The sequence below is a fragment of the Salvelinus alpinus genome, chromosome 12 (genome assembly GCF_045679555.1).
Source record: "Salvelinus alpinus chromosome 12, SLU_Salpinus.1, whole genome shotgun sequence".
NCBI classification, from domain to species: Eukaryota; Metazoa; Chordata; class Actinopteri; order Salmoniformes; family Salmonidae; genus Salvelinus; species Salvelinus alpinus.
Genome location: NC_092097.1, coordinates 34,619,460 through 34,644,612, shown reverse-complemented (window position 1 = coordinate 34,644,612; position 25,153 = coordinate 34,619,460). Strand labels below are relative to the sequence as shown.

Here is a 25,153-nt window from a genome sequence, read left to right as displayed (position 1 = left end):
GGGGTGTGACAGTGACTATGGGCCAGGTCAGAAGGGTGGGAAGAGGGAAGAGGGGGTGATTAGCCTGACTTTATCCCCAGAGACAGATGATGGACAGCGGCTCCTGTGACAGGACAGTTCGGGATATCATCAGGACGTGAAGCCATGTTAATGAGAATGTTGTCCTGAGTGGCTGCACTACTCCTGCTGTGTGTTCAGTTACTGCATGCCTACACGTTGCCTGCTGTATCCTCCTATGAGTTCACTGCCTATAGGATGCAGCAGTACAACGTACAGCAGGAAAAACATGGTAGGGTCACTTGGCCAGAGTTATTTAGTATCTGCACCAGTGTAAAGTTTACACCCGTTATTTTATTATTTCAAACAATTCTAGTGCAGCTCCGCAGTTAAGTTTAGGCCTGTGTTTTGACCTGTGACCTCTGTGTTGGGCTGTGGAGGTTGTCGCGGTGCCACAGTGCAGGCGGAGGCCCGCTCAGCAGACGAACCGGTGTTAGCACGACGCTGTGTCGTCATGAAGCTGCCGGACTTCACCATGAAGCAAAAGCTGGGGGTGCTGAGGCAGAGTGCTGCATCTGTACTCCTCCTGCTCCCCAAAAAACATGTCCACCATCCCCCAGGATATCATACAGGTAGGTTAGACTTTATATCAGGGTTTGGGGTCCGTTCTGTTTTAATATCCATCACTTGGGAGTATACAACAATCTTCGGGTTTATGCCATCGTCTGTTTCTCTACCCGGCACCTGACAAGTTCTTCTGGATGTGTGGCACATTACGCCAATATAACGTTAACCCTTTGCGTCTATACAGAGCTTCATGGTGAGTGAGAGCGAAGCGCTGCTGCAGTCTACCATCATTCCTGTATATGCGAGAATGGAGGACGAGCAGCTCCTCTATATGTCCGAAGAGGTCAAGCAGGCCGCAGCCACCCGCACCTCCTCTATACTGGTCCGAGGTGAAAGGAGGAGGGTCTGGAGAGTAGGTTTGGAGAGGGGGGCGAGGAAAGAAAGGGGTAGAAACTGAGGAAGGAGAAGAGGGAGGAGGAGGAGTGCATATAGCGCAATGTAAAATGAGATTTGAATAGTCATACATTTAATTGGTTCAGCATCTTTCATACATCACAGCTTGAATTGTTCTCTCTCCCTCTCTCTTTTACTGAATTTCTCATTCTGTCTTGACAGTGTACCGTAGTATGGTCACAGCCACCCTATTTCAGATTCTAGTGAGCAACACCAAGCCCATCAAGCCGATCACTGACAACACAATCATCACTCTGGAGGTGAGTATGTCTCTCCAACCCTGTCTATGACCAAGGACATCAGCTAATTGTTATGGCATATTATGCATGCATGAATCATGCAATTTGGTTTCAAAAGGATAATTGGATGTGAAATACTGTATTAGGCCTACTGGTCCCAACATAGCCATGTCAGACTTGTGTACAGATTGTGATTGGTCACTGTGCCTTCAGGGTGTACTTCCTGGTGCTGGAGAGGATGTGCCCACCATAGTAATCTCGTCCCACTGTGACTCATACGGCCTTACACCAGTAAGTCAACATCACACTGTGTATGCACTAGTGAAATATACATTTATTCACATTGTGTGTGTGTGTGTGTGTGTGTGTGTGTGTGTGAAACAGTGGCTGTCATGGAGCAGACTCCAACGGTAGCGGAGTGACCGTCCTGCTTGAGCTGGTCCGTCTCTTCCAGAAACTTTACAACAACCACCACAGCCAGCCTCCCTGAGTTACACACACACAGTATCTTTTAGTTTTTTTTTTACAGATCATTAATGAGTAATTGTAGCTCAGTTTGTAGAACATGACGCTTGCAATGCCAGGATAGTGGGTTCAATTCACCGAACCACCCATATGTAAAATGCATGCACGCATAACTTTAAGTTGATTTGGACAAAAGTATCTGCTAAATGGCATATATTATTATTATTTATATTATATATTATCACTATTTATAGATCATACGAAAAGTATTAATCACATATCATATATTACATTTGTATTACGTTTCAAATATCATCAAATTTCAGAAATAGGCCTTAGGACCTTATATAATCAAAAATGCTAGTCAGGTTTTCAGGGTATGTTTGGGCATTTGAAATGACACTCGTTTTCTTTTATTTCTAGATACCATCTTCTTTTTTCCCTGACTGGCAGTGGGAAGTATAACTTCCTGTGTACCAAGAGGTTAATAGAGAAGAATATGGACCATACCAATGAGTTGCTGGTTCACCTGATCTTCTTACAGATATGGTGTCAAGACCAGAACTATCGAGACCTAGACCAAGACCAACCATCCCAAGTCAGAAACATAAAGTATCCTTACCCTAAAAACTTTAGTCACTACATGTCCACCTAGCTTCTACAGTAGGGAGGTAGCCCCCCTAACACTTGTCTTGTGTCATACCTACTTAACCACATTCTTATATCGTCATGCAGACTAGTCTAGACAGTGGGAGCTGTTAAATGTCAACATACATCAAAAGGTACAGTACCAGTCAAAGGTTTGGACACACCTACTCATTCCAGGGTTTTTCTTTATTTGTACTATTTTCTACATTGTAGAATAATAATGAAGACATCAAAACTATGCAATAACACATATGGAATCATGTAGTAACCAAACAAGTGTTAAACAAATCAAAATATATTTTATATTTGAGATTCTTCATTGCCACCCTTTGCCTTGATGACAGCTTTGCACACTCTTGGCATTCTCTCAACCAGCTTCACCTGGAATGCTTTTCCAACAGTTTTGAACACAATTGCATTTTATCAATGGCAATTTGAATTGCACAGAGATACCGTGACAAGATCCTGAGGCCTGTTGTCATTCCATTCATCCGCCGCCATCACCTCATGTTTCATGATAATGCACGGCCCCATGACGCAACTTTTTTTTAAAGGTATCTGTGACCAACATATGCATATCTGTATTCCCAGTCATGTGAAATCCATATATTAGGGCCTAATTTATTTCCATTGACTGATTTCCTTATATGAACTGTAGCTCAGTAAAATCTTTGAAATTGTTGCATTTATAGTTTTGTTCTGGACTTTCTGCACCAAAATCTGATTTTAGTTTGGCACCCTGAGGTTTTAAGAATTCTGACAAATCAGTACGTTTAATCACGCTGAGGATTTTGGGCAATTCATTTTTGTCAATTATTATTTTACATATTTTGTTTATTGTTTTTGAAATTGTCTTTGACTTCAGTAACCTATTAGTTCTATCATTTAAGGACTCATGGAAGTTGTGTTTATGATGAGATAAAATCGTTTCCAATAAACAACCCTCTTATTTAATTAGCAATTACATCTACTTTATTTTTCAACCTTTCACACAATAGGTTTTGCATGTCAGCGTTTGAGGCTCTACAACAAAAACATCTGGTGGATGAGACTGGAATACTGAAGTAGTAGGAGTAGAACCTTCATAAATCACTGCTATGACGTGGAACCAAAGTCGGGATCAGGTGATGCTGTAAACAGTATACAAACGAACCATTGACTTGTAAGAACAGTAGTAGACTGTATGCTGGTATTTAGTACATCCAACAGAGGGAGCCAAAGACTAAATATAAATCAGTTATTTTTACACTACCTTGTCCCCTTACCCTTTCGACCTAGGCCTTCTCTTGGAAAATCCATGTAGCGGTACATATCTGAAGTCAGCAAGATATGTTTATATACCTGGTTTCTTAAGCTCAGATCAGTTACCAACCTAATGTTAAGTAAATAAACTAGCAGACAGTGTCCAAATACTAGTACATGATTTTCCTAAATAGATTTTTTTCAAGTGATGTTTGGGATGATAAGTGGAAATATTTTGCATTGGTTAAGTCTGAACTCACATGACAATGGCTTGTGCACGAGACCAAGAAATTAACACTAGTCTTCTAGGGGGAAACAAGTTTTGGAGTACAATATGAGAAGTCATGAAATTTGTATTGATTGACACGTAGAAGACCATTTAAACCGAGGTGCATGTTCTCTTTTCTAACATAGTCATATTTTTTCACTATTGAAACTGCACATATTCCTCATTTAATTCCATTGAGGTTATGTCAAGGGCAGGCAATATTGCTATCACACAGTGTAGTTTCAGAGTAATATTCCACAAAATACATTATTTGCGTTTCAGACAGGGAACAACAAGAGGTTGATGTTCTTTGCTTTTCTTTAAGTGACAAGAAATGTTTTATATGGCTTTATGTTGGCAGGATATCCATGTTTTTGGGATTTGTGGTTCAATGATTGTGAATTATCGTGATATCCATGGCGCCAGTCCACACAGGAAGTGTGGGAGAGAGACCGAGAGAGAGGAAATATAACAAATAGTTGGCCGTAAAACTCTCCCCGTAGACTATCAATGTCACTGATAAATGACTAAATATATGTATTGATTATAATATTTGCTCAAAAACATGTCTCACATAAAAAATAAATAAACAGAACTAAATAAATAGCCCTGAAACAAGAGCCCCAAAGTACAACTTATGACCAGGAGATTATCCCTCCTTTTTCCCTGTTACAACCAGTATGCTCTGTATCCATGAAACAACTAGTATCCTCTGTATCCATGTTACAACCAGTATGCTCTGTATCAATCAAATGTATTTATAAAGCCCTTCTCACATCAGCTGATGTCACAAAGTGCTGTACAGAAACCTAGCCTAAAACTCCAAACAGCAAGCAATGCAAGTGTAGAAGCACAGTGGCTAGGAAAAACTCCCTAGAAAGGCAGGAACCTAGGAAGAAACCTAGAGAGGAACCAGGCTATGAGGGGTGGCCAGTCCTCTTCTGGCTGTGCCGGGTGGAGATTATAACAGAACATGGCCAAGATGTTCAAATGTTCATAGATGACCAGCAGGGTAGAGAGAGCATACTTAAATTCACACAGGACACCGGATAAGATGTATCCATGTTACAACCAGTCTGCTCTTCTGGACAATCTTGCCAAAACGATAGGGGAGGAAGTTACGTTTTCAGAGGCTGAGGAGCATGATCATTACTCATCTTTTTTTGTCTTGAAAAAAAAAACTGTTATTACCCTGCATTTTCTGGGTTTAATCTCATTCTTTCCATTGTATCCTGCCACAGCTGGCTGCTCACTCCTCTGCTGGCTGCCAACTTTCCGTAATTAACTCCCTCTCTCTCCTCTCTGTCCTGCTCTCTCACACTCTTGCTGTCTTTCTTGCTTATTTCTCCCTCTTTCTCTCTTGCTCTCTCTTTCTCCCACACTCCCTCGTCCCTCTCCCATTCTCACTCTCCCTCTCTGCTAGCTGTTCACCAGAAAGCAGGGCCGGCAAATGTAAAACTCTCTGGGGGATTTGGACAGTATACATATGACACATCTGGAGGACGGCAGATTCTTGACACGTTACAAGAAGCAGCCTCGCGACTGGCGCAAGAGTGTTCATCTTCCTGTATCCCCCGGGACCTCCCCTCTCCTCTCCCTCTCCCTCTTGTTCACTTTTTCCATTCTGCCCTCTGCTTTCTGTTGTTTTGTCTGTGCTCCGCAGGCAGCATGTTAGTCGACTGACTCTGACTGAGTCGCCCAAACTCTCCAGTTGATTATCAGATGACTGACGTTTCTCACTGTCACTCATCCATTAAAAAGTATATTAAGAGGTTGGATCTAATAAACTCTACATGATGATTGCAGAACAGTACAGTACAGACAGTACAGTAAAAACATGTCAGATTGTTTTGTTAATTACAGTGTGAGTTGTACACAACCATTACATCAGTCACAGATGATGTGTAATGACACCAATGTTTCATTCAATTTAGCATCTTGGTTTAATAACTCCACCTAAATGAATGAAATTACATGATTCTGTGTGTGTATGCTTGTGCATGTGTGTGTTCGTCAGGGGTTGTGCACTGCAGAGCAATGCATTCCTTCCATTACCCAGACCAAATCAATGTACTGAGCTCAAAGCCAATAAGCACATTGCTCCATCCCCTCCTCCTTCTCCCTCTCTGGCTGCGCTGTTCTGTGACAGGAGGGGAAGAGTGGAAAGAGCTGACCCAACCCTGTCAGGGCAGTCCCTGATGCAGCCCTGGCCCCCTGCCTGGCCTGCTGCTCATGGAGTGCCACACACACACAGTGGCTGTTTCAACACATGCGACCCAGTCTCCAATAACGTGGGCACACTCACACAGACATGCATGCACACACAGACTATTTAAAGTTCTACTGTTTATCATTGCTGTGAAATGTGTTGATTTTGGCACCTTATGTGAAAATGTATTTAAAATTGCTGAGGTTTGTCAACAGTGTAAAGAGCAATTTAGAAAGTGTACATTTGTATATCACTGTAATGATGTGCGCCGAGAGTCGGGAAGCAAGTTCAGGGAGTGAGTGTTTTAATAAATAAACGCAACTAAATACAAAACAAGAAACACAAACAACGCACAGACATGACAGTGGAATAGAAAGAAGCAACAATGACACCTGGGGAAGAAACCAAAGGGAGTGACATATAAAGGGCAGGTAATCAAGGAGGTGATGGAGTCCAGGTGAGTGTCATGCGCGTAACGCTGGTGACAGGTGTGCGCCATAACGAGCAGCCTGGTGACCTAGAGGCCGGAGACGTGACAATCACTGAGGTAAAACAAGTGAGGCATTCTTCTGAATAGAAAACTGAGTTAGAAGAAGCTAGTCAAAATAGTTCAATGACCCTTGGGTAACAGGACGTGAAATGTAGGCCTATACCCATTTGCATTTGAGTGATGAAATAACTTGTATCAATGCTTTGGGGGATTTGACATCTAAAATTTGCACTTTCAAAATGTTTCTTTCAGTGCTGCTACAGTGGGTGGTCACCATATCTCCTCATTTTTAACTATACAGTAATGCTGATTTTACTTTATATCTATAGGTATTGTGAGCCACCCAATCTAGAAAGAAATTCATCTCAACAAACCCTCTATAAATCAGTTTATATGTTGATCCAATCTTTGTGGAATGGCACAACACTAACAATCAATGCTGCCATAACATGAGGCCATTGCTATTACTAGAATCAGAACCCTCTTTTAGCATGTTGTTGCTGGAGTGGTGTAAAGCTCGCTGCCATTAGACTCTGGAGCAGTGGAGAACACGTTCTCTGGAGTGATGAATCACGCTTCACCATCTGGCAATCCGATGGACGAATCTGGGTTTAGCAGATGCCAGGAGAACACTACCTGCCAAAATGCATAATGCCAACTGTAAAGTTTGGTGGAGGAGGAATAATTGTCTGGAGCTGTTTTTCATGGTTCGGGTTAAGCCCCTTAGTTCCAGTGAGGAACTAAGGGGAACATCTTAACTCTACAGCATACAATGACATTCAAGACGATTCTGTGCTTGCAACTTTGTGGCAACAATTTGGGGAAGGCCCTTTTCTGTTTCATTATGACAATGCCCTGTGCACAAAGTGAGGTCCATACAGAAATGGTTTGTTGATATTGGTGTGGAAGAATTTGACTTGCCTGCACAGAGCCCTGACCTCAACCCCATCGAACACTTTTGGGATGAATTGGAACGCCGACTGCGAGCCAGGCCTAATGTCCTAACATCAGTGCCCGACCTCACTAATGCTCTTGTGGCGGAATAGAAGCAAGTCTCCGCTGCAAAGTTCCAACAGCTAGTGGAAAGCCTTCCCAGAAGAGTGGAGGCTGTTATAGGAGCAAAGGGGGGACCATTAATCAGTGGCGACCCGTCATTCAGGGCAGGTGGGGTAGAGCCACCTGTTTAGCTAAAACAATTCTATACAGTACCAGTCAAAAGTTTGGACACACCTACTCATTCAAGGGTTTTTCAGATTTAAAAAAAACTATTTTCTACATTATAGAATAATAGTGAAGACATCAAAACTATGAAATAACACGTATGGAATCATATAGTAACCAAAAAAGTGTTAAACAAATCAAAATATATTTTATATTTGAGATTCTTCAAAATGGCCATCCTTTGCTTTGATGATAGCTTTGCACACTCTTGGCATTCTCTCAACCAGCTTCATGAGGTAGTCAGCTGGAATGCACTTCAATTAACAGGTGTGCCTTGTTAAAAGTTAATTTGTGGAATTTATTTTCTTCTTAATGCATTTGAGCCAATCAGTTGTGTTGTGACAAGGTAGGGGTGGTGTACAGAAGATAGTCCTATTTGGTAAAAGACCAAGTCCATATTATGGCAAGAACAGCTCAAATAAGCAAAGAGAAATGACAGTCTGTCATTACTTTAAGACATGAAGGTCAGTCAATCTAGAAAATTTCAAGAACTTTTAAAATTCCTTCAAGTACAGTCGCAAAAACCATCAAGTGTTATCATGAAACTGGCTCTCTGAGGACCGCCACAGGAAAGGAAGACCAAGAGTTACCTCTGCTGCAGAGGATAAGTTCATTAGAGTTAACTGCACCATCAGATTGCAGCCCAAATAAATGCTTCACAGAGTTCAAATTAACAGATACATCTCAACATCAACTGTTCAGAGGAGACTGTGTGAATCAGACCTTCATGGTCAAATTGCTGCAAGAAACCACTAATAAAGGACACCAATAAGAAGAATCGACTTGCTTGGGCCAAGAAACACAAGCAATGGACATTAGACTGGTGGAAATCTGTCCTTTGGTCTGTGGAGTCCAAATTTTAGATTTTTGGTTCTGCAGCGATACGCCATCCCATCTGGTTTGCGCTTAGTGGGACTATCATTTGTTTTTTAACAGGACAATGACCCAACACACCTCCAGGCTGTGTGTAACCAATGGGAAATGGCTGGCTAGTTAGCGGTGGTGCGCGCTAATAACATTTCAATCGGTGACGTCACTCGCTCTGAGACCTTGAAGTAGTTGTTCCCCTTGCCCTGGCGCGATGGGTAACGATGCTTCGAGGGTGGCTGATGTTGATGTGTGCAGAGGGTCCCTGGTTCGGGGCGAGGAGAGGGACGGAAGCTATACTGTTACATGTGTAAGGGCTATTTGACCAAGAAGGAGAGTGATGGAGTGCTGCATCAGATGACCTGGCCTCCACAATCACCCGACCTCAACCCAATTGAGATAGTTTGGGATGAGTTCACCGCAGAGTGAAGGAAAAGCAGCCAACAAGTGTCTCAGCATATGTGGGAACTCCTTCAAGCCTGTTGGAAAAGCATTCCTCATGAAGCTGGCTGAGAGAATGCCAAGAGTGTGCAAAGCTGTCATCAAGGCAAAGGGTGGCTACTTTGAAGAATCTAAAATCTAAAATATATTTTGATTTGTTTAACACTTTTTTTGGTTACTACATGATTCCATATGTGTTATTTCATAGTTGTTATGTCTTCACTATTATTCTACAATGTAGAAAAATAGTAAAAATAAAGAAAAACCCTTGAATGAAGAGACTTATATCTCTGTCCAAACTTTTGACTGGAACTGTATATATAAATATATATATATATTAAATACCTGTTTTGCATGCTATTTTGACATTAATAAGTGTCACATATCAGTTTGCAAACAATGTAAAAAAAACTACTATTTTTTGCTTTATTGAGTAAGGCAACTCGAAAATGCAGGTGTTACAGCCTAGCTCAGTGCTTTCTGTAGTGGTGGGGCAGCCAGTCGAAAAAACAGAGCATAGGGGTTGGTATTCTTTAGTTGCGCCGTGATTGTCTCAGTGTTCTGTCACTTATGGGGACACTACATCACAGCAAAATCTACAGGGAGAGCTAGAAAATTCAAGACCCTTGGGTGCTGCCATAGATTTACATTAGAAGTGCCCATCCAAGAAGGCTCAAGGTCATTGGCCGCAGATAAAATAACATCAAATCACGTTATATCTCCCGTAGCTTTGATTGGACTGATCATGTCAGCATCATACTAGCAATCTAGACAAGCAGTCATCAACATTAATCATGACGACAATCTACTGGCAGAAATCACTGACGTCATGATTCAACATTGTTTTTTTTCTGAGTTCCCAGTTGTCTTGAATGCACCATAAATACAGAGAATGCCAGACGTTAATGACACAATTTGATGACAACATTTTGCCACAAGAAGGACCGCCATGCCACCTTCCTGTTCAAGTGAGCACAGCACAACAAGATGAGTCCAAAAAATATATTGTACGCTGCTGCATAAATGATGCCAGGGAGATATGTATACTGTAGCTAAGAAAGTAATACTAAGTTTATGTTGTGTAGTAAGCTGCTAGTAGCCCATGTTTTAGAGAAATGTCATCAAATATTGTAAGAGCTTTCATTGTCTGCTTAAATGCCCCCTTCATTTAACCTACGGTTCTGACTTGGTGTACAGGGAGAATACTGTAAGAATGGCACATGTTCTGAATTCTGTCGCTGTACATTTCAAAAGTGCTGAACAATAGATATGACTACGTCCGTCTTAGCTCGCTCATTAATGTCTTAATCGAAATTACGGATTGCCTCTTATCTGCTCATTGTTCCCTTATACCATAGTTTGTACATTTCAATTGTCAGTAGAAACCACATTTGTTTAAGAAAATCGGCGATATCAGCTATGGGTTTTTTCCCCCCTGCTGCGAGACAAGGCTCCGCTGACAGCCAGGTGTAGCGGTGGTAAGGATTCACTCCATGGTGCTGAAAAGAAAGCTCTGCTGTTGGGACAGCTTTATGTAGGCCCTAACAGTTTGTGGGCACCTTTTGTCACCACTATAGCGCAATTAATGTATTGTTTAGTGTTGTGTAGTGGCTTTGCTGGCATGCATCAAAACATATATATTTTGTTTGCCCCACCAAGATTTACATGCTAAAACCGCCATTGATATTAATGCCCATGATTTTGGATTGAGATGTTTAACGAGCAGGTGTCCACATACTTTTGGTAATGTAGTGTATACAGTGGGATACAAAAGTATTGACACCCTTCATAAAGACAAGCAATAATTACTGTATAAAATAAATAATTAAAATACTGAGCTATATTGTATGCTCCAAAAAAGTGTGAAATTATATTATTTTATACTAACAAGTATTTATTTTTGTTTCATAAAAGTAGAGGTCAAACTTATGAACACCCCTAAAGATTCTTATAAATAAAGTAGTCAAAATGTTTAGTGTTTGGTCACATATTCCTAGCATGCAATGACTACATCAAGCGTGTGTCTCTACAAACTTGTTGGATGCATTTACTGTTCGTTTTGGTTGTGTTTCAGATTAATTATTGGGCACAAAATAAAGGTAAATTATGTATTGTGTCATTTTGGAGTCACTTTAATTGTAAATAAGAATAGAATGTTTCTAAACACTTCTACCTTCATGTGGATGAAAGTTACAGAGGGTCAATGATCATACCCCCAAGACATGCTAACCTCCCGTGTTATTGGTAATGGTGAGAGGTTTAGCATGTCTTGGGGGTACGTATGATCTTTGACCCTCTAACTTTATTTTTCCAAACATGTCTGTGTCTGGACATGAATTTGATGCTTACAGGAGTTTCTACCCATCCAGGAGTTTAAACCACGACATGGGCATTGTCATTAATCAATGCTGCTCCTTATTATCTGTACTTTGTCAACGTTACGAGGCAGACGTACAACTCCATATGGAACACACACAGCAGATGTTGATGCGTCCCATATGGCACCATATTCCCTAAATAGTGCACTACTTTATAGTGCACTATTGTTCGCCCTGGTCAAAAGTAGTGCTCTTTATAGGGAATAGGGTGCCATTTGGGAAGAAGCCATTGTAACAATATGTTCTATAGTCGCCGCTTTCCTTTAGCAGGTTTATGGAAAGCTACACCAGAATCACTCATGTACTTTTAAAGCCTTTGAAGAGTCTATGCTCACATCGCTCAGATTCTGGTTTTGCTTCAGCTAATATGAGGAGAAAGCAGAAACGGAGCACACAGGTTAGCAACGATGTCTTTCATTTCTTTCAAATATTTTATAAAAGCTTTTAAAAATAGCTCATTTTGATCCTTTAATAATACTCTGAAGGCATTGCTTACAGAAATGTAACAGACCTTACATTCCAGTGCAGACAATGGTGAAGTGGTAATACTTTTCCTACTCCTTTATTTCCGCATAAAGATCCTTCACATACTGTATTTACAAACTCAAAACACAATTTTGTACAAAAGGGATTATTATACCTCTCTCAAGCCCAACGTGGACACAAACACTGACATTGAAGAACTCAACACTTCTTTGGTCTCTTCAGGACCATGTCATCATACAAAGGTGTTTCTTGACAGTGGTCAATCAGACCAAGCCTTTCAAAAGCGACCATGACAGTTTCACTGTAACACCCTACTGGTCCTTCCAGTGTAGGAGGTGCTTGTAAAGGAAGATGAGGACGGGATAATCCTTTTGGAAAGTTTACGATGGTGTTGATTCCCAAACAACATCGGCATTCACATGTAATTTAGCTGTGAACTGATTGGCTCACAGACAGAACAGTCTCAAACCAGACTTGAGCTCTCTTGGTAGAGAGAAACATCATTGCTGTAGAAGAAGCTCCACTGATTCCTCCTAATACATCACTGTCTCCCATAGTGCAAAACCTTGAAATCAAGTAGTCAGTGACATCTGTGTAAAGTACCTCTGTGGCCATTGCTTTCCTCATGGCAAAAATACATCATACAGTGCATTCAAATTATTATTTCATACCTCAATAATCTTAGAAAACCTTCTCAAAATGAGACAGAAAAAGGAGTTTAAATGTCAGATCTGTGTCTGGATACACTGGTCTAGGAATCTATTTAATTAGATGTAAGGCAAACAGTTGATAAAGTGTATGTTTAGTAAACTCATTCTCAGCAAATCTGGGATATAGCAACAAAAAGTCTCAATTTCCTCACCCCAATTGCTTCTAATGGGTGAAATAAATAGAAAATAATAAACAATGTTCTTCCCCTTTACCACAAGGGGATTGTTAGGGGAAAAAGGAGCGTTGGAGTCTGCAACCACTGACGGCGTGAACCACTTGTTACACGCCACACAGCAGCCATTACAGCACGGCCAGGTCGTGGCAAGACTTGGCGCGAACCTTCAGCGCCATCTTCTTGTTGTTCTTGGCCACCAGGCGGTCTAGAAAGCGGCGGGCCTTCTTGGTGAGGCTCTCCTTACGCTTGTAGACGGAGCGCCGGCGCTCGTTAGTCTCCTTGCTGTCTCGCCGCAGGCGAATCTGCCGGACGATGCCCTCGAAGAGCTCGTGAACGTTGTGGTGGAGCGAAGCGGATGTCTCTATGAATTTGCAGTCGAACACAACAGCGCACGCACGGCCCTCTAGGAGAGAGCAGAGCACAGAGGAAGAAAGGGTCAAACGAGAGGTGTTTAAGTGTGAGAGGTCGACATTAGATTCATGTCTGGGTCTGACAACTTGGTCTGACATTTTTTTAAATAAATAAAGAAGCCACACAAGGCAACCAATACATGTACCAAAATTGCAGAGGATTATATACCAAAAAAATTAAGACTTGTTTCCAAAGACTTGTTTCCATTCCATTGGTCCTCTATTGGTAGGCAAGTGGCTGCAGGGAAAAACAATTGACATGGGCACTCTGTGCCATACATTCAATCATACACAATGTCCACATATTTAGAAATATACAACAACAAACAAATCACTGGATCAGGTGAAACTTCTAACATAAATTAATTTGATCCATTGCTCCAGAATTAGAACAAGCTTACTCTCACCTGCAGAACAGGTTAAATATTAAAACATTGACCAAATCATCAAGAATTACAGTGACATTGTTAAATACAGTGTTAGTGTATGAGATGTGTGCTGTAAATCCAACTCTTGGAATTTTAAATGAACTGTCCACAATATGTCGTGTGGACTGCAACATTTGATATGTGATTTCTATGTTCTGTAGTTTTGACTATGAAGTCCACAGAAAATGCAACACGAACTGTTGTAAGCCAAACTATTTTACTCTCTCTTATAAGCAGAGCGCTGCTCATATTGCTTAAATGGCTGTCATCAAATCACTGTTCAGAAGAAGATGTGGAGAGATGCGTTAATGATAACATCATTATCATTGGAATCAACGTTACCTTCTACAGCCACTTCTCTGGAGCGGACCAGGTCACTTTTGTTGCCCACGAGGATGATAGGAATGTTCTCGGCCTGCCGTATGCGCCGCAGCTGGATGCGTAACTCGGAGGCACTCTCGAAGCTGGTGCGATCCGTGATGGAGTAAACTATGATGTAGGCGTTGCCCACCTGCATACAGTAGTCCTGGACCCACTTCTCATCCTCCTCCTGAGAGAAACAAATAAACTGTTATCCAACAGAAATAAAGTTCAACATTCACCAACAATAGCCATATTTGGGGGCTCGCCAGGATCTGGACTTTGATATAGCATGTGTTCTTTGATGTTATCCTTGAAGCCAACCTTGATGTCAAATATAACCGTGTCCATTTAAAAGATTAGTGGTGGTCAACATGAAGTTTTAACTTCCTTATTCGAAAAGGGTATATGCAAATTGTGACAGATGGACCCAAGCGGATTTCTATGTATTTGTGAATACAGAACTCTGGTTTCCAGGGATGGTCATTGGTCAAACATATAGTACATCTGACTTTCTGCCTCTAAAAAACACTTGGTGCCCTTAAACACAGTCAAACCACTGTCCTTATAGACATTATGTCCTTATATCTCCTCTTACCCGGTACAGACAAGTCAACACGCAGCCTGGCCTGCACGCTTCACTCCCCAGCTGTAATCAATACTGGAGTAATTAGGCCCCACAGCCATCAGTGTTCCATACAGACGCTTGCCCCATACCACTGGAGCCATGCACCACTCACTGACTCCAGCACAACCAGGATTCACCCCACTTTGAGGGGTGAGTCAATGGGGTATTGCTACAGGCACACAGAGTGAGCACATACAGTGGGGAGAACAAGTATTTGATACACTGCCGATTTTGCAGGTTTTCCTACTTACAAAGCATGTAGAGGTCTGTCATTTTTATCATAGGTACACTTCAACTGTGAGAGACGGAATCTAAAACAAAAATCCAGAAAATCACATTGTATGATTTTTAAGTAATTAATTTGCATTTTATTGCATGACATAAGTATTTGATCACCTACCAACCAGTAAGAATTCCGGCTCTCACAGACCTGTTAGTTTTTCTTTAAGAAGCCCTCCTGTTCTCCACTCATTACCTGTATTAACTGCACCTGTTTGAACTCGTTACCTGTATAAAAGACACCTGTCCAAACACTCAATCAAACAGACTCCAACCTCTCCACAATGGCCAAGACCAGAGAGCTGTGTAAGGACATCAGGGATAAATTGTAGACCTGTACAAGGCTGGGATGGGCTACAGGACAATAGCCAAGCAGCTTGGTGAGAAGGCAACAACTGTTGGCACAATTATTAGAAAATGGAAGAAGTTCAAGATGACGGTCAATCACCCTCGGTCTGGGGCTCCATGCAAGATCTCACCTCGTGGGGCATCAATGATCATGAGGAATGTGAGGGATCAGCCCAGAACTACACGGCAGGACCTGGTCAATGACCTGAAGAGAGCTGGGACCACAGTCTCAAAGAAAACCATTAGTAACACACTACGCCGTCATGGATTAAAATCCTGCAGCGCACGCAAGGTCCCCCTGCTCAAGCCAGCGCATGTCCAGGCCCGTCTGAAGTTTGCCAATGACCATCTGGATGATCCAGAGGAGGAATGGGAGAAGGTCATGTGGTCTGATGAGACAAAAATAGAGCTTTTTGCTCTAAACTCCACTCGCCGTGTTTGGAGGAATAGAAGGATGAGTACAACCCCAAGAACACCATCCCAACCGTGAAGCATGGAGGTGGAAACATCATTCTTTGGGGATGCTTTTCTGCAAAGGGGACAGGACGACTGCACCGTATTGAGGGGAGGATGGATGGGGCCATGTATCGCGAGATCTTGACCAACAACCTCCTTCCCTCAGTAAGAGCATTGAAGATGGGTCGTGGCTGGGTCTTCCAGCATGACAACGACCCAAAACACACAGCCAGGGCAACTAAGGAGTGCTCCGTAAGAAGCATCTCAAGGTCCTGGAGTGGCCTAGCCAGTCTCCAGACCTGAACCCAATAGAAAATCTTTGGAGGGAGCCGAAAGTCCGTATTGCCCAGCGACAGCCCCGAAACCTGAAGGATCTGGAGAAGGTCTGTATGGAGGAGTGGGCCAAAATCCCTGCTGCAGTGTGTGCAAACCTGGTCAAGAACTACAGGAAACGTATGATCTCTGTAATTGCAAACTAAGGTTTCTGTACCAAATATTCAGTTCTGCTTTTCTGATGTATCAAATACTTATGTCATGCAATAAAATGCAAATTAATTACTTAAAAATCATACAATGTGATTTTCTGGATTTTTGTTTTAGATTCCGTCTCTCACAGTTGAAGTGTACCTATGATAAAAATTACAGACCTCTACATGCTTTGTAAGTAGGAAAACCTGCAAAATTGTCAGTGTATCAAATACTTGTTCTCCCCACTGTATATATTTTTCCACAATGACGGGTTGCCCTTTAGGTATCATAGTTGTTTTGAAGAGAATAGAATGGAGGCTTATGGTTCAGTGGGTTGTTTCAGGCACAAGAGGATTTTTTATTTTCTCTACCTCAGTGTTTGTGTTCTCTCGAGTGCCATCAAGTACACCATGTATCTTTTATTTTTTGGGAAATTTTACCCCCGTTTTCTCTCCAATTTCGATCTTGTCTTATCGCTGCAACTCCCCAATGGGCTTGGGAGGCGAAGGTCGAGTCATGCGTCCTCCGAAACCGACCAAACAGCTCTTCTTAACACGCACCCGCTTAACCCAGAAGCCAACTGCACCAATGTGTCGGAGGAAACACTGTTCAACTGACGACCGAGGTCAGCCTGCAGGCGCCCGGCCCGCCACAAGGAGTCGCTAGAGCGCGATGAGCCAAGTAAAGCCCCATCGGCCAAACCCTCCCCTAGCCCAGACGACGCTGGGCCAATTTTGCGCTGCCCTATGGGACTCCCGATCACAGCCGGTTGTGACACAGCCTAGGAACGAACCTGGGTCTGTAGTGATGCCTCTAGCACTGTGATGGAGTGCCTTCGACAGCTGCGCCTCTCGGGAGACCCCATACACCATGTATCTTGAAGGTAAACAAACTAAATAGATGAAGTTATAGAACATGGTTTTTCCTGTTTTTCTTGTTATTAAAATTTGTATTTCTTTCCACCTTTTTTACTTTGAAAAGAGTCTTGTTGCAAGAAGATATCATATTCGCCACTACTGTGCAATCAATTTTGTTGGTGACAAAACCAGGTTCATGGTTATTGTCGTACCTGTTTCTCGTTCTCCCAGGTGTCCATGACGATGAGGATGGTCTCCTCCCCATCCACAGTCATGGTTTTCTCATAGGTGTCCTCTAAACCAACAAACAATAATCAGGAAAGAGATGAGAAAATATGTTATTATTTCATACTGTACGTTCCTCAATAACGTTGGAAAAAATTCTAAAAGGAAGACAGAAAAAGGAGTTGAAATAGTTACATCAGATGGTGGATAGGCAAGAAAAAGTATGTGAACCCTTTGGAATAACCTAGACTTCTGCATCAATTGGTCATAACATTTTATCTGATCTTCATCTAAGTCACAACAATAGACAAACACAGTCTGCTTAAACTAATAACACACAAACAATTATATGTTTTCACGTCTTTATTGAACACACTGTGTAAACATTCACAGTGCAAGGTGGAAAAAGTATGTGAACCCTTGGTTTTAAAAACTGGTTGACCCTACTTTGGCAGCCATAACCTCAACCAAACGTTTTCTGTAGTTGCAGATCAGACCTGCACAATGGTCAGGAGGAATTTTGGACCATTCCTCTTTACAAAACTGTTTCAGTTCACAAATACTCTTGGGATGTCTGGTGTGAACCGCTCTCTTGAGGTCATGCCACAGCATCTCAAATCGGGTTAAGTTCAGGACACTGACTGGGCCACTCCAGAAGGCATATTTTCTTCTGTTGAAGCCATTCTGTTGTTGATTTACTTCTGTGTTTTGGGTCGTTGTCCTGTTGCATTGCCCAACTTCTGAGCTTCAACTGGCGGACATATAGCCTTACATTCTCCTGCAAAATGTCTGGATAAACTTGGGAATTCATTTTTCCGTCGATGATAGCAAGCTGTCCAGGCCCTGAGGCAGCAAAGCAGCTCCAAACCATCATGCTCCCTTCACCATACTTTACAGTGGGGATGAGGTTTTGATGTTGGTGTGCTGTGCCTTTTGTTCTCCACAGTGTTGTGTGTTCCTTCCAAACAACTCAACTGTAGTTTCATCTGTCCACAGAATATTTTGCCAGTAACGCTGTGGAACATCCAGATGCTCTTTTGCGAACTTCAGACGTGCAGCAATGTTTTTTTTTGGACAGCAGTGGCTTCTTCCGTGGTGTCCTCCCATGAACACCATTCTTGTTTAGTGTTTTACGTATCGTAGACTCGTAAACAGAGATATTATCATGTTCCAGAGATTTCATTAACTCTTTAGCTGACACTAAGATTCTTCTTAACCTCATTAGGCATTCTGCACTGTGATCTTGCAGTCATCTTTGCAGGACGGCCACTCCTAGGGAGAGTAGCAACAGTGCTGAACTTTCTCCATTTATAGACAATTTGTCTTATCGTGGACTGATGAACATCAAGGCTTTTAGACATACTTTTGTAACCCTTTCCAGCTTTATGCAAGTCAACAACTCTTAATCTTGGGTCTTCTGAGATCTCTTTTGTTCGAGGCATGGTTCACATCAGGCAATGCTTCTTTTGAATAGCAAACAAACATTTTGTGAGTGTTTTTTATAGGGCAGGGCGGCTCTAACCAACATCTCCAATCTCGTCTCAATGATTGTACTCCCGGTTAGCTGACTCCTGACTCCAATTAGCTTTTGGAGAAGTCATTAGCCTAGGGGTTCACATACTTATTCCAACTTACACTGTGAATGTTTAAATTATGTATTCAATATAGATGAGAAATATACAAACATTTGTGTGTTATTAGTTTAAGCACACTGTGTTTGTCTGTCGTTGTGAATTAGATGAAGATCAGATCTAATTTTAGAACCAATTTATGCAGAAATACAGATAATTCCAAAGGGTTCACATACTTTTTCTCGCCACTGTAGTGTAAAAATTGTAACCTAGTTGGCCTGCCACTTTTGCTAAACATTCAAATACAACTCTTACGGATGGTTACCCAGACATGGATTAAGCCTAAAACTAACTAAACTAAAACTAACTAGACTAAACATCACTTTCAATGGAAATTCTCAGTTGAACATGCTTTTTAGTCCAGGCCTAGGCTTAGTCTGTGTCCGGGAAACCACCCCTACATCTCGTTGTAGATACAGAAAGGATTTTGTCTAATTTGTGTCACCTCCTTCTACTATATGTCTACAATTGGTTGCAGTCAGCAGGGGTGAAGTCATTTGGAAATATATCTCTCTATATATGAGACACACACACATATATATATATATATATATTATATGGGCTTGTTCTTTATGAATGGAAACCTGATGGAGACCTAAGGCTTGAAACCTTGTAGACTGTTGTCAATAAACCACATGGGAGCATACATATGTATATCAGTGAGCTGAATCAGATTTTTTATTGTGATGAATAATTTAGGCCATTTTAAGCTTATCTGTCTTTAGTAACTAAAATATGAAGGTGTTTTGCAAAGTTGGTAAAATATATTTGACATCCAAGAACTCTACTGATGTGTTTATCCTTACTACCTATAAAAGGTGCTATGGAGTTATTACACTTCCACTACCATCTCATGGAGTTATAACACTTCCACTACGACCATGGAGTTATTACACTTCCACTACCATCTCATGACCATGGAGTTATTACACTTCCACTACCATCTCATGACCATGGAGTTATTACACTTCCACTACGACCATGGAGTTATAACACTTCCACTACCATCTCATGACCATGGAGTTATTACACTTCCACTACCATCTCATGACCATGGAGTTATTACACTTCCACTACGACCATGGAGTTATTACACTTCCACTACCATCTCATGACCATGGAGTTATTACACTTCCACTACGACCATGGAGTTATTACACTTCCATTACCATCTCATGACCATGGAGTTATAACACTTCCACTACGACCATGGAGTTATTACACTTCCACTACCATCTCATGACCATGGAGTTATTACACTTCCACTACCATCTCATGACCATGGAGTTATTACACTTCCACTACGACCATGGAGTTATTACACTTCCACTACCATCTCATGACCATGGAGTTATTACACTTCCACTACCATCTCATGACCATGGAGTTATTACACTTCCACTACGACCATGGAGTTATTACACTTCCACTACCATCTCATGACCATGGAGTTATTACACTTCCACTACCATCTCATGACCATGGAGTTATTACACTTCCACTACGACCATGGAGTTATTACACTTCCACTACCATCTCATGACCATGGAGTTATTACACTTCCACTACCATCTCATGACCATGGAGTTATTACACTTCCACTACGACCATGGAGTTATTACACTTCCACTACCATCTCATGACCATGGAGTTATTGCACTTCCACAACCATATCATGACCATGGAGTTATTACACTTCCACTACCATCTCATGACCATGGAGTTATTGCACTTCCACTACCATCTCATGACCATGGAGTTATTGCACTTCCACTACCATCTCATGACCATGGAGTTATTGCACTTCCACTACCATCTCATGACCATGGAGTTATTACACTTCCACTACCTTCTCATGACCATGGAGTTATTACACTTCCACTACGACCATGGAGTTATTACACTTCCACTACCATCTCATGACCATGGAGTTATTACACTTCCACTACCATCTCATGACCATGGAGTTATTACACTTCCACTACTATCTCATGACCATGGAGTTATTGCACTTCCACTACCATCTCATGACCATGGAGTTATTACACTTCCACTACCATCTCATGACCATGGAGTTATTGCACTTCCACTACCATCTCATGACCATGGAGTTATTGCACTTCCACTACCATCTCATGACCATGGAGTTATTACACTTCCACTACTATCTCATGACCATGGAGTTATTACACTTCCACTACGACCATGGAGTTATTACACTTCCACTACCATCTCATGACCATGGAATTTTCGATGTGGAAAAAAGCATTGAGCCATGTCTTGTTTAGTCTGATGAGATCCTCCTAGCCGTCGTGACAGGGAGACTAAAACACACTTTGGCCAAGAGTGAAAGAGCTTGTTACATTTTCCACATTCAGCTATAACCTTATTGTAAAAGCAGCCCGCACGAGACAATGACAAATGGTCCGGCAAAGCTTTTAGAAGTTGAGGTCATTGAGTTGAAGTTACAATATAGGTCAAAACCTGTAAACAAGCAATCAAGTAATATGTCTAGTAATATGCCTACATTGGCACGAGTTGTAATCTCCTCGTAATGCTGTTCTGTCCTCATAAAACACTTGCCATTCATCACACCAGCTCTAAACTAACCAAGGAGTTCACTTGAAGAACAGCTCAGTTTCTGCCAGTGTGACAAGCTAAGTGACAAGACACTAAAAATAACAATAACACCACCAGTCAGTGACAGGCTGAAAACAGATGTCAGAGCGGGTGGGCTGGGGTGGTGTCATAAGGGAGCCTTTATCTTTCTGAAGAGCTGGGACACACACACAACTGCCATGTCAGCAGAGCCTGAACCTAACCTCACCATTCAGCAAAGATAAGCAAGAGAGCTGAGCCCACACATCCACCCCCTCTCTCGCTCACTAGAACAGACAGGGGCAACCCCTCTCTGCTTCTTATCATTCATCTCTATCCTGTTTGGGATAGCCTCTTTAGGAATTCCATCTCCTTACAATACCTCTCTCCTGTAGGAGTTCCCATCTTCTGTCTGGCTGTGTCTGCACATGCTTTGGCATTTGGCAAAATACATGTACAGTACAAATATTTTGAAAAAGTTTTCCTCTAATCTTTTGGAAAAACACAGGCTATATCTATCTAAATTATGAGGTTATGAAAATACATGTCCCCACGTCACCTCAGGAATTCTCTCCAGTCAAATAAGCTTTACATCAGAATTTCTTAGGCTGCGTTTACACAGGCAGCCCAATTCAAATATTTTTTTCAATAATTGGTCTTTTGACCAATCAGATCAACTCTGAAAAATATCTGATGTGAAAAGATCTGAGGTGATTGGTCAAAAGACCAATTAGTGGAAAAAATATTTTAGTTGGGCTGCCTGTGTAAATGTAGCCAATATGACCATATCAGTAACCACAGAGATGCACTGGGCCTAGTCAGTGCATATTCCAATTGCACACATTATAATGATTATGTAATATCACATTTGATGGGGGAACTCCATTCCCAGTTTATCAGAGCGTCTCAAAATGTAGCTCATAGAAAACAACCCCTGAGGCTATTCCCTATTTCAGGGATCATCAACTAGATTCAGCCACAGGCAGATTTTTTCTTCAGCCGATGGTCAGGGGGCCGGAACATAATTACAAATAATTTGTAGACTGCAAATCGACCTCAAGAAGCCCAAACAGATATAACATTTGAGCAAAACATTATAATTTCAAGCCTTGTTTACATTTGTATACGATCACATATCTCTCTACTATGTGTGGGAATACTTGGAACAGATTTCCAAAATTAAAATCACTTGGTCCTGATGTGCAGGTGTTTTTACAGTCTTTTATGTTGAACAACTTGGGGGGGGGGGGCAAATAAAATCACCCGCGGGCTGGCAGTTGGGGAACCCTGCCCTATTTAGTTCACTACTTTTGAACAGGGCCCAGGGATCTAGTACACTATGCACTATGTAGGGAATAGGATGCAATTTGGGATACATCGTTTGAGAAATGACCAAACAGAACAGGGTCCTGGGTGTTGGTGTCAGTCAAACGGTGTCCTGTCCCAGCGGGTCTCCCTGACACACAGCCCTTCTGACAGCTGATGGGTCTCTCCACAACAACATCCAGTCTGCATCCCAAATGGAACCCTATTCCCTTTATAGTGTACTACTTTTGACCAGAGCCCTACGGTCAAAAAAGTAGTGCACTATTAAAGGAAAATAGGGTGCCATTTGGGATGCATCTTCAGCCAGTCACTCCCGTCCTCGGCCATCAGCAATGACTCGACACACACAGGTCACAACAACATGAACCTCTCACAAACGAATGAAGCCACTGTCTGTCTAGGCTACTCTATCATGCATGACCAAAGAGTTTTCATTATGAATTTGTTTTGTAAATATTCTTAGCACTATTATGAAATTGAGAACTATAGAGAAATTGGTATCTTAAAAGGACAACCTCCACAAACCACATCACAGCTGGATGCCCAAATGCATGGGTCAATACAAGCTGCCAATCAATGCTTTGAGGTCACTCACTTCTACATGTGCCAGTTACAGGAGTTCCATAAATGTAGTTGTGACAGGTTAGCCAAGGTTATCAGGGCTAGGGCAATGTCAGAGACAATTACTGAAAGTCATTGTTAAAGAGATGCATAAATGAATTAACTAATTTAATAACCAATTAGTCATTAGTGTCCATGGATTTTAATTAGGAGAAAATTAATTGATTTTAGGTTACTGATAAGAGATTGACCAAAAACAAACCAATAGTTTTGATAGTAGGCTATACACACCATACATAGTCTTGTAATAATCATTGGAATTGTGCTTAGTAAATAACCCACCTCCTGTATGGTCGTGAGCATCCTTCTCCTGTATGCCAGCAAAGATATTGGCAAGACTCGACTTTCCAACACCGTGGTCTCCTAGCAAAACAACGCGGTATAAACATTCTGCTCCCGAGCCATCCGAGTCATTGTCTGAGTCATCAGAAGACCAATTGGCGCGGCAGTGGAGAGACTTGTCTCCGGGATGGTATGAGGCAGACTGGCAGAGCGGAGGGTGATGGAGGTCGGCTGGCGGGTCTCTGCCTCTCGGCCCCGGCTGATGAGAGGCAGGGATAGGAGTACTTGCCCTTCTCCGCAAAGTCTCTTTGCCCTCTCTCTGGGTATGTGTCATCTTGGCGAAAAGGCAAAGAACATCCCTTAAAAAGAAGAATAGAGTATGCAGCATAATCAGATGATAAAGTCATAATTTACTATAGGACAAAAAAATATCACATAGCCTACTGGAGTGAAAATAGCACTCAAACATAACATTGTCTTTCATTTACTCACAACTGTAGCCATGAATCTTCTAATTGTGTCCAGTATTCTCCATTTCAGAGCAAAGCACAGACTACACCAAAGGCTAGTAAAGTTTTCGCGCGTCGGGGAGCCGTGTGCGAGCTGTCATTCTGTTCTTGTAATAAGACAAGCTTCCAATGTTTCAATCAGTTTTGTTACACTTGTATAGAACAGCTGATGGGACATTGTAACAGTATACACTGGAGTCATGGCAACAGCCTGCAAAGTTCCACAACCCTGTTAAAAATTTAAGAGTGGAATCAGGGGTTGCTCTCTCTGTTCTTCTACTCGCATCTCTCTGCCTTTCTTTCCTCTCTCTGTCTCCCTCTCCGTCTCACACACGAACACACACACGTTCAAAGGCATTCAGAGCCAATGTTTCAGATCACCTCCAGTGATAACACTAAGACGTAGCCATAGCGTAGCCTACTTCAAATATTTGGGAAACTCGAAGCACCACTAACTTTGTCAGTCAACAACTAAATAATGTAATAGGGACGGCCGGCGGTTTAATCATTTCAATATAATATTTTTGCTGTCATGAACCAAAGTTTTCGTGAAAAGCTATTGCACTTCCTGTCCAACAAGTTGTTGGCTACATGGATATGGCGTATGTTAATTAGGCTAATTTATTTTTCCACCAATGGATAGATACTCACCCGTGCTGTAAATCCCGCTAAACGCATATAGGCAATGCGCGCTTGAACACGCTGAGTGTTTTCAGCCGAGCGGGTCCTTTGATGATGCGCGTGCTTCGAATCAACCCTCATTTGATTTCCTCATTGCTGCTGCAACTTTTACCGTGTGCGAGTTCACTTTAATCTCATTGAAGAACACACCCCGACTACATGACGTGAAGTAAGTCACTTCCTGTTCTA

General features: G+C 41.9%; 1 protein-coding gene and 1 pseudogene across 4 annotated transcripts; one reads left to right on the top strand and one right to left on the bottom strand.

The window, feature by feature from the left end:
* The first annotated feature begins 144 nt into the window (after window positions 1-144).
* LOC139535285 (BOS complex subunit ncln-like) lies at window positions 145-5,594 on the top strand (annotated as a pseudogene).
* A 6,342-nt stretch (window positions 5,595-11,936) lies between these two features.
* On the bottom strand, window positions 11,937-25,146 carry LOC139535973 (GTP-binding protein REM 1-like). Of its 4 annotated transcripts, none has more exons than XM_071336003.1 (6): window positions 24,267-24,876; window positions 23,775-24,133; window positions 17,304-17,386; window positions 17,028-17,126; window positions 14,038-14,245; window positions 12,023-13,260 (listed from the first exon to the last, which is right to left on the bottom strand). In XM_071336003.1, exons 2-6 carry the CDS (start codon window positions 24,106-24,108, stop codon window positions 12,983-12,985), a joined length of 1,002 nt encoding a protein of 333 aa, XP_071192104.1. In that variant the 5' UTR covers window positions 24,109-24,133; window positions 24,267-24,876; the 3' UTR covers window positions 12,023-12,982. The 4 variants fall into 4 exon arrangements, with proteins under 4 accessions (XP_071192106.1, XP_071192104.1, XP_071192105.1 ...); XM_071336002.1 differs by lacking the exon at window positions 24,267-24,876 and adding an exon at window positions 24,935-25,110 and having other exon boundaries at window positions 12,839-13,260; XM_071336005.1 differs by lacking the exon at window positions 17,028-17,126 and having other exon boundaries at window positions 11,937-13,260; window positions 24,267-24,865.
* Between the last annotated feature and the right edge of the window lie 7 nt (window positions 25,147-25,153).